This window comes from Furipterus horrens, unplaced genomic scaffold (assembly GCF_987537825.1).
Source record: "Furipterus horrens unplaced genomic scaffold, mFurHor1.1.pri manual_scaffold_12, whole genome shotgun sequence".
Classification (NCBI taxonomy): Eukaryota; Metazoa; Chordata; class Mammalia; order Chiroptera; family Furipteridae; genus Furipterus; species Furipterus horrens.
This window is the reverse complement of record NW_028327182.1, coordinates 89,659,093-89,669,001: the sequence shown is the minus strand read 5'-3', so window position 1 is coordinate 89,669,001 and position 9,909 is coordinate 89,659,093. Positions and strand designations below refer to the sequence as shown.

General features: G+C 43.0%; 1 protein-coding gene across 1 annotated transcript; it reads right to left on the bottom strand.

Moving 5' to 3' along the window:
• Nucleotides 1-3,651: 3,651 nt before the first annotated feature.
• On the bottom strand, nt 3,652-8,526 carry TRIML2 (tripartite motif family like 2). The gene is made up of 4 exons (XM_090258233.1): nt 8,353-8,526; nt 7,266-7,288; nt 7,009-7,112; nt 3,652-4,606 (listed from the first exon to the last, which is right to left on the bottom strand). Exons 1-4 carry the CDS (start codon nt 8,524-8,526, stop codon nt 4,017-4,019), a joined length of 891 nt encoding a protein of 296 aa, XP_090114359.1. The 3' UTR covers nt 3,652-4,016.
• Between the last annotated feature and the right edge of the window lie 1,383 nt (nt 8,527-9,909).

Genomic DNA, 9,909 nt, shown 5'->3' with positions numbered 1-9,909 from the left:
TTCAGATGGAAAATCTGCTGGTATCTCTAAGCATCTGGAAGGACCGTATAGTTCTCCTACCTGAAACAGGCAGCGCAGAACAGGGTCATCTGCAGCTGATCAGGAAGTGTTCTCTAGGATGAACACAAAGCTGATTAAAATACGCCTTGAGAGAAGACAGTCATATAAGGCTTTAAACTGTGCTTTAACTAAGAGTTGTATTATACAAATACAGAAATGCATTTCATGAACGTAATTGCACGTGAAGTCTCCATCAACGTCTTCTTTGGAAAAATGTGAATTTTACTTTTTCATCTGTACCAGGCCTCAGCTTCCCCCACCCTCCCCTCCAGTCGGCCTGTTATCTCACTGAATACCTTGGGGGAGATGCCATTCCTGTAGGTGGACAGATGAAATAACTTGGTTTTTCCAGTCTGTATCACTCACCCTCTGGTGATCTTTAGCATATTTCTGTCATGATAAAATAAAAATAAAGGCATATACTTCTTAGAATTAAAAGAATTAGATAGTGAGGTAATACATATAAACCATTGGGAACCTTACCTTGCAGATAGCTTAAGTACAAACTTAAATTATTTTAATATGGAGCATTGCATTTTAAGACTCTTTTGGGTTCTTCTACTGCCTTTGTCTATTACTGCAGAGAATTCCTTCTTCCTCTGTGGGGTAGATTAATCTCATATTGTTTGTTTGTTTTGCCAGGGCAGATGTCCCCATTCTCTTGCATGCTCTCCAAATTGTCAAGACAATGGAAAGGCCACTTTCCGCCCCTTTTTCCAGTTTGCATCTCTGAGCTTTTTAACTTCATTGTAGAGATAAACCCTGCTGGTGTTCATCATATTCTAATCCAGGAATCCAAGAAGTCAAAGCTTCAAATCACTTACTTCCCTATTCCCCGTAATTTCTTCCTCCCTTCTTCCCCAACCCTAACCTTTTTCTTGTTTTATACAAGATCGACAGAATTATCTGCAGTGAGATCCCTTACCTTTCCTCTTTTTTTCACCCCGATAAATTATTTCAGCAGACTGCCCTGTGTCTCAGCTGAAGGTATGAGCCGTGCCTGGCTGGGTACGAGCTTTGAGCCTTCCCTGAATTCTTAACCTGGAAGTGTGTCATTAGGCCAGCTATAAAGAATTTCATAGCTTGACTTCGCTGCACATTTGTAGAGCACTATTTCCAAGGTATGACTACAGAGTGAAACTGGATTTTTTACTTAAATGTACCCTGGCCAAAAAACTTATTATCACAGGCCAAGTGTGTTAAGGCTAGAGCTCTCTCCTCAGTGCAGTGAGATACTTCTAAATGTTTCAAGTCACTGGAGGCTTCTCCCATGGCCCAAGATTTCCTAGATCTTGCTTAGAACAGATACTGGAGACCATGCAACTGCCAGTGATACCTTACCCCACCAACCACTTCCTAAAACAGCAGTTTGACTGGCAGTCCCCATTGCATGGACCAAGCGTGCCTGCTCATCACTAGAGGCCACTTGCAAAACTCCCCCTAATCTGCGAGCTAATAGTCCACCTCCCCAGCACTATCCCCAAATCTTTACATCTTAAGACTCAGAACTGCGAGCCACACAAAAGGGTGTAGCTGCAGACCAAGCCAGCTGTTTCCGGTTCTTGCTTCTGCTAATTCTCTTGTCTTGGCTGCATATGGTGATCACCCAGGGAGCTTTGGAAAAATGATGCCGGGGTTCCATCCGGAGATTCTGAAATAATTGGTGTGTGTATGGAGGGGACGTGTGTTTGTGTGAAGGTGGGACTGGATATTGAGTTTTTTTTAAACTTAGGTGATTTTAGCATAATTTGTAAGCTTGCTGCTGTACATGAAAGACCATTTTCACACCCACCTATTTGATGTGGGGTGAATTGTCATTGTGTGTGTGCAGACACACACACACACACATAAGAACTTACTTGGAAACAGGGTCATTAAGTTAAAATGAGGCCATAAATGCAGAGCGGGCCCCTAATCCAATATAATTGGGTGACTGGTGCCCCTATTTTAAAAAAACCACCAATAAAAAAGCAGCCTTGTAAAGAGCCAGAGCCACAGGGAGAACAGATGAAGACAGGATCTGAGAAGGGAGGGATGCATCAAGAAGCCAAAGACCACCGAAGATCGCCAGCAAACCGCCAGAAGGGAGGCCAGCCTGGCAGCCCTGCCAAAACCTTGCCCTTGAATTTCTAGGCGTCAGGGATCTACGGCGATAGTTTTCTGTTGCTTAAGCCCCCCATTCGTGGCACTTGCTTATGGCTACCCGCCCAGCCCTGTGACTTAGCACATTTACTTTTCTACCTCAGATTCTTAATGAACACATATTGAAAGAAAGTGTGTGCTAGAAGCCCTGGCTGCTGTGGCTCAGTGGATTGAACGTCGGCCTGCGAGCCAAGTGTCACTGGTTCGATTTCCAGTCAGGTCCCCAGTTGGGGGCGCGAGTGAGAGGCAACCACACAGTGATGTTTCTCTCCCTTTCTTTCTCCTTTCCCCTGTCTCTAAAAATAAAATCAAACAAACAAACAAATAAATATTAAAAAAAAAAAAAAAAAAAGAAAGAAAAGAAAGTGTGCGCTGGAGGCTATTTAACACCAGAAGATTAAAAAAAAACGAAACAAAAGAAACAGGCAGGCCTTCCTACTGTGGCATCTTCAGACCAGCGGGGAACACAAGCAAGTGATCACCCAGATATTAAACTGCAGCTGTGCTTCGTGCAACAAGACACTGTCATTACAAGGCTCTCCCAGGACGCCAAGGAGGAGGGCCACCTCAGGGAATGTCTGGAGAACGAGCCAGAATTCGCAAAAAGCGGGGAGTGTGGACTGAGGTACGGGTCTTGCACACGCAGGCTTTGGGACCGGAAGGGCGCACTAGGTGTCTTCACTCAGAAGTCAGGAGGTGGTGTCCGAGTGTTACCGTCAAAGGCCTAAAAACAATCCTCATCCACACAAAGGTGAACTCGTGTCAAAGACTTTATTCAACTTAGCGACTAATAAGGGTTACAGACAGAGAGTAAAACTGCTCCCACAAAAACCGACCAGCAGGGTACACAGATCATCAAGGCTATAAAAGAAGCTAAAACAAGATTGCTTAGGTTAGATACAAAACTGGCTAATACTCCACAGCACAAAATAAAAACAATACCTTATCCTTGTTACCTACGAGATACTTAACAGCTACGTGACTAAGAAAATAAGACTACTGCTGAATCTGGTTGCACATTTGAATAATAACGTTAATACATACTTAAAGGTTGTTAAAACTATTGAGGGATATAAAGTATAATAAGCTTTTCACATAAAAGTCCCCCCATAAATTTGTTGTCACCCACTTCTCAGAATCATACATGACATGCCTTGTACAAAACACGTCCTGCAGTGGGATGTCCAACAGAGAAAGATAAGAGCATTACAAGACAATACCACTTATGTGTTTCAAAGCATTGAAATATCAAGGCTTCTTATAAGAGCTCTAATATTCTTGTAAAAAAAGAATACATAACAATAATTTTAAAATATTCACACCTTTTAGCAACACCTCCTCCTTACACTGACAAAATGGTCAGAAAATTAAGCTGTTCTCCACCTGGGATGATAAATGTTATGAAGTCCTGATACTGTCAGTAATAGGATCAGTAATGGGGTGTCTCTATTCCATAAGTAACCATGATGTCTTCAAATCTAAAGTCCTGATTACACCTAATTCTGTTTCCTGAAATATCTCTAGAGTCTTGAACCTAATCCTAAGGATTCTGGACCGTATATCTTCTCTAGCTTCCCAATCTCATGCTGCTGAGGCGCTGGTTGTTCTAATTAGTACAGGGTCCTTCAGTTAAGACTTGGCTTACAGGGAGCCTCTTACGCTAATAGGTACGGAACGTCCCGTGAATGCAAAGGCTCTGGGGATAGGGAACTGAGTTCTAACTAAGTGCAAGAAATCTTTTGTCGGACTACTTAAGGATAAATTCTTTTACAAAGCCAGGCCCTTGACCTTCGAGCGCCTTGTGGTTTTAGATTTCACACCCAGGAGGGGTGAGGGCCAGCAGCGAGGTGACAAGGACAGAAGGCAGGGGGTAGGCAGATGGTAAGAGACTCTGAACTTGTGTCGCCATCTGGGAAACAAAGAGAAAATATAGGCCTGAGCGTCCCCTGGAAGGTGAGATGAGATAAGTTATAAATGAGGAGTCTCCTGGTCACGTTATAGAACGCTATCTGCCCATGCCTATAGTCTACGAAGACTCCCACTTTGTGTACGTGCTGCCCCACGGAGACCCTCTTTAAAGGAGGAAAGATCCAGAAGGTACACTCGGTTTCCACCACGAACCCCGTGAGCAAGAACTTGTTGCCGGAAGGCCTGGGAACCAAATTCGGCTCGCTGGAGGTATCTTCATAGAGCCCCACCTGCCAGCGGGTCGCCTTCTCCACGTCCACCTCCCAGTAGTGCCGCCCTGAGGTGAAGCTGTCCACGCCCAGCACAGAAGCGCTGAAGTCAAACTGCCTGGAGCTGTCAGATGCGTTCTGCGGGACGTTTTTGAATCTCATACTTCTCCGGTCGTCAGAGAAGAGGAGATCGGGAGGAGCTGTTGTGGGATCCAGAGTTACAGGTCCTGCGGGGAGAGAGAGATCTGGTCAGCGGAGGCGTTCATTGAAGCCGGTGCCACGGCCGGATGATGTCTCACATGCAGGGGGGCTGCCCCGTGAGAGGGCGCATGTCTCAGAGACAGAGACGGGAGAGGAAAGGTGGGCCAGTCTGGGAGAAGAAGCCTCTAAGCATTGTTGCAAGAAAAGGCATCGTGGAGGAAAGCCCTCCACCAGATGATGGAAGGAGAGGCAGCGTGTCTGTGGAGGGAGAACAAACAAACAATAACAGGCTACAACCCAGGAAGGAACTGGACCAGGCTGTAAGGATGTCCTGACGCCCAGTCCTAGCCAGTATCCCCGGGCCCCGACCCAGGCCCTAAAGAGCTTCTCCAAGCCTGGAACAGCCTCAAGCACTGAGTCTCCTGATAAAAACCGTTGATTCCTGGCTCTTCCCTGTGACTGAACTCTCTCCTCATCTTACATACACCACCAGGGTGGCGGGGATGTCTGGCAAAGGCTGCCCGCAGGCCCTTGATCGTGAGCGAGTCCAAAGCGAAGGCAATAGCAGAAGCTCTCGGACCTGGGAGACTCCTCCAGAAAAATCAAGCTGAGAACAAGAAAGCTTAAGGTGGCTTCTTATACCTGCATGAAAGTGAGACCCACCCTCATATCTCTGTCTGTTTCTTCTCTTATCTCTTTCTGTTTAGACTCTATAAATATTGTGGTTCCTCATGGCTTCCTCCTGGGTCTCCCTTTTCAATTCTTGTACCCCTTCCCCCTGTGACTTCATCTAGCCGCAGTTTTAAGTACCTTCTATACATTCACGACCGACTCCATAAACATGCTGCCAAATACCAGCTGGACATAACACAGGCCTTTCAAACACACTGGGTCCAGAACGGAGCTCAGGCCTCTCCCTTCTCACTCTCTGCTTTTCAGTTAACGGCACATTCATTGCTTTAGTTAATCAAGCCATAAACCTGGAGTACTTCTTTATCTCTTCCTTTCTTTAACATCTAATCCAGTGGCAAATTTTATGGCCAAATGAGTTTAAATCTCTGGACCTGAAACCCAATTCATATTATTATTAGGATGATCTTAAAAGATACAAAGCCTTGAATTTTAAGTTTCAAGTTGCCCCAGGCTCTTAGCATTTCCAGAAGCCTAGCAGAAACAAATGCAAATTCTTTCTCACACCTTTGTCCTTGGCCTCAAAGACTTTCTAAAATCCATATCTAAGGAAAAAAGGAAAGTTTACCTGCTAAGAAATGATTAAACATACACTCACAAACTAAATGGATAATAGACCTGAACATCAAAACTAAAACTGTAAAACTTCTATGAGAAAAGTCTTTGTTGAGGCAACAAAAAATTTCTGAGGATGCAGGAAGCAGTCATCAGAGAAAAAAATGATAAATAAAGCGTCAAAATTTAAAACTTCTCTTTGAAAGACACTATTAGATAAATGATAATATAAATCACACACTAGGAGATATCTCTGCAGAACACGTATCTGATAAAGGATTTATAATCAGAATATATAAAAAAAAATCACAAAACTCAAAAAGAAAATATAAAACAATTTTGAAAACCGGGTAATGTTCACAGATATACTTCAAAAAACAGTAAAGGGGAGGTAAACACACGACAATGTGCTCAATACCATTAGTCACTTCAGAAATGCAAATTAAAAATCAAAGTGATATACCAGTATATGCTTATGAGGTTAGCTCCAATTTTAAAAAATGATCATACCAAATACTGGCAAAAGTGTAGAGCAACCGAATCTCTCGTACATTACTGGACTGCAAAATGGCACAGATGTTCAATCAGGAGAAATGAAGTGATGGCAACGCGACTAGATATTCAACCAAAATAAATGAAGTCATGGCCACACAAAAGCCTGTAAGAAATTATTTATAGCGTAAAACAGGAAACTACTTAAACATCCACAGATTCACACAATGACACATAAATTGTGGTATATCCACAAAACGGAATACCACAGGACACCAAACGGAACAGACTGCTGATACATGTACCAAACTAGGACGTGCTCCAAGAGCATCCCACTAAGTGAAAGCAGGCAGACTCAAGAGGCCACATACTGTGTGAATCCACTCACAGGACATCCAGGAAAAGGCAGAACTACGGGGCAGGAGATATACATCCTTCGTTACACATATCGACATTTTTTCCCTAGAAGTTTAAAAATGTTAAATAGGGGAATTTGCCTGCGATTCTGCTGCAAGCCTGGGAAAAAGGAAAAGGACTTGCACAGGAGAGCCTTTCAACATAAGACCCAGCAATTATTTTGAGTTATCTAATGTTTGTAAGCATATTAAACTCTCCGATCTTTTGTATACTTAAGCTCTCTGGGATTTACCTTTATTAATGGTAGGATGTAATAAGAGATGTGTCAACTTACTTTGAAGTGTTTCCAGTATTTTCCCCATTCCTGCTATTTGGTTTATTTTGGGGTCTGCGATTTGGGCAGGCTCTAGATTCTGAAGCAGGATCGGCCCGCTACTCCTACAAAGAAAGGACAAGCTCAGTCACGTGGTGCTCTACCCAGAGGGCGGTCTCATCACATGAACTCCCTGTCCCTACCCCAGCGTCTCTCCCCATGTCCACTCACACATCAATCCCTGATGCTGACTCAGATACTACAAGGTAGAAACTTACCGTTCCAAACAGTATCGTGCATCCTACAGGGAGAAAAGGAGACACGGTTACTGTGAGTATTTGAGCCGAGGCATTTGTGAGTCAAGCCCATGATACTATCTTCTGATAACGAAGCTCGAGTTCCATGTAATTCCTTCAGCTTCACGATGCTAATTCTCAGATACCAAATTTTCACATTGAATAGGGCAAGCCAGGAAAATGCATGAAGTCGTCATTATATTCCCAAGGGAAATATTTTATTCAGAACACTCACCGTTCGAATTCAGCCCGTCTATTTGCTTTCTATGCTGGGGTCAGCAAGGGTTGGGCATGTGAAGGGGCGCCCTTAGCTGGGGAGGCTTAGAGCCGGGTCAGGAACTGAGCAAAGCTGGGTCACATCTACCTGTGCTGTTTGCAACTAGCCGTGGCTCTAGAACGGAACCTAAGGGTTTATGGGTAGTGGCTTCTCAACTAAGAGCACCCACATTGCACACATGGGCCTGGCAGAGAGATATGAAGAGTCTTCAAAAGATAATAATTTACTTGTTAAAAAGGTAACGCAAGTTACTATACAAAATCATACAACATTATACAAATAAATATCCCAAGATTACCACTGATTAAAATGTTTATTTTTTTATTTTTTTGCCAGAGGTAATCTGAATGTTGATGAGCAGACACCTCTATGTATACACATATTCTGTAAAACCAAACAAAAAGCAGCTCTGCATCCTTTTTTTTTTTATTTTCACTTAATGAGATATCTTGAAGATAATCTTTTAGTGCTCACAGAGCTTCTTCATTCCTACTTTATGGTGGCAGACATTCTATTGTTTAGATGTATGTATTATAATTTGACTAGTCAATCATTTACGTATTAAGGGACATCTCAATTCCAATGTACTATTCATGAATTTAAGGGGGGTAGCTCTATACTATACTATGATCTTATGATGATTCACAATGATTTTGGTGACTGGAAAATAGCCAGGTAGCCTGCATGAATGGTTGAAAGTCACTGGATAATCTGCTCTGGAAATGACCCCTGGAGGACAGGCCACTTCTCATTTCTCAGATATTATGATGAAGCTTCTTTCTAGAATCTTACCTTGAGCAATGCTAAGGGACTTTCTCCACACTTTTTGTCCAGCTCTGAAATGATCTGGTGGAGGCCGAAGGTCTGCTCATAGAGCTTCATTTCACTCTCCTGCAGTTTTTTCATGTTCTCTCTGCCCAGATTGTGCAGCACCTGCAAAAGCATCTCCTCATTACTATCTACCATCCAGTAATTTCTCTCATTTGCTAACCCAATCATCTTTTTCAAAACCCGCTTTATTGCCTGCACTCCAGGAATATACGTAACTGGATAAGGCCAGGGTACCCATGTGTCAAGCAAGACACCTCAGAAACTCGATTCTGTGACCCAGTGTATTTATGTTGACATGAATGGTGTGCATGTAGCCCGCTTACTCAGATAACCACCTGGACCTAAAATAGGTCATTGTTTACTGTTCAGTTTCATTTAAAAAATTTTCCTATTTCCTTTATCAAATTAAAATTAAGATTTGAATTAAAAAAACAGCAATAAGAATAATGAATCAAGCCACTGACATCACTTTCCTTTTTATCGTTGCAAAGATGCTCCACCTAGGCACAAAGCACATGTCCGTGTTATTTTTTTTATTATTGATTTTACAGAGAATGAGAGAAAAGGAGAAACATCAATTTGCTGTTCCACTTACTTCTGCATCCACTGGGTGATTCTTATACATGCCCTGCCCACGAATCAAGCCCCCAACCGTACTGCACTGAGTTCATGTTCTAATCAACTGAGCTACCGAGCCAGGGCCCATGCTTTCTTTTTTCCCTTTGAAGAATACATGTAATTGCTACTATGCTGTATTACCACTGATCTGACTACTTGCTATTTTCTTACGTTCTTGAAGAGCTTTTCTTATCCATACCAAGAACCTGTTATCTTTTCTAAATGCTAAAGAGCATTCCATCTCATATACATAAATTTATTTCATAAGTCTCTATAGGCTGTACCTAATCTCTTGTTATCAATAAATGTTATAGGAGTAAAGATACCTAAGACTTATCTGGTACAAAAAATATACAAACATTATTTTATTTTATTTATTGATTTTAGAGAGGGAGAAAGGAAGGTGGGAGGGGGAGGGAGATAAGAGAAAGAGAAGAAGGGAGGGAGAGAAACATGGATTTTGTTGTTCCACTTACTGATGCATCATTGGCTGCTTCTTGTAGGTGCCCTGACCAGGAATCAAACCTGCAACCTTGGTGTATAGGGGGTGATGCTCTAACCAACTGAGCTACCAGGCCAGGGTTACAAGCACTATTTTAAAAGCCTGTGGTGGTGCTCCCCCACTATTTTCTTCCCTCTCAGGCGTGCCATCTCCTATACTGTAAGGGTCCCCATGGGACTTGCAACCAGGGGAGCAGGGAGCAGGAGCTGCTCCTGGTCTTACCCTCTGGACCCGTCCCCAAAGCACCCTTTTCTCTGACTTCCCAGTGAGCCAAAGCAGCCCCGCCTAGGCTCTCCCGTTGCCTATTCTATGCTAAGTCCTTTCTTATTTCACTGTTCCCAGCTTTACTAACATACTACCAGAGTCACCTGGATTTGTGTTGTGACATCTTTCTTGCA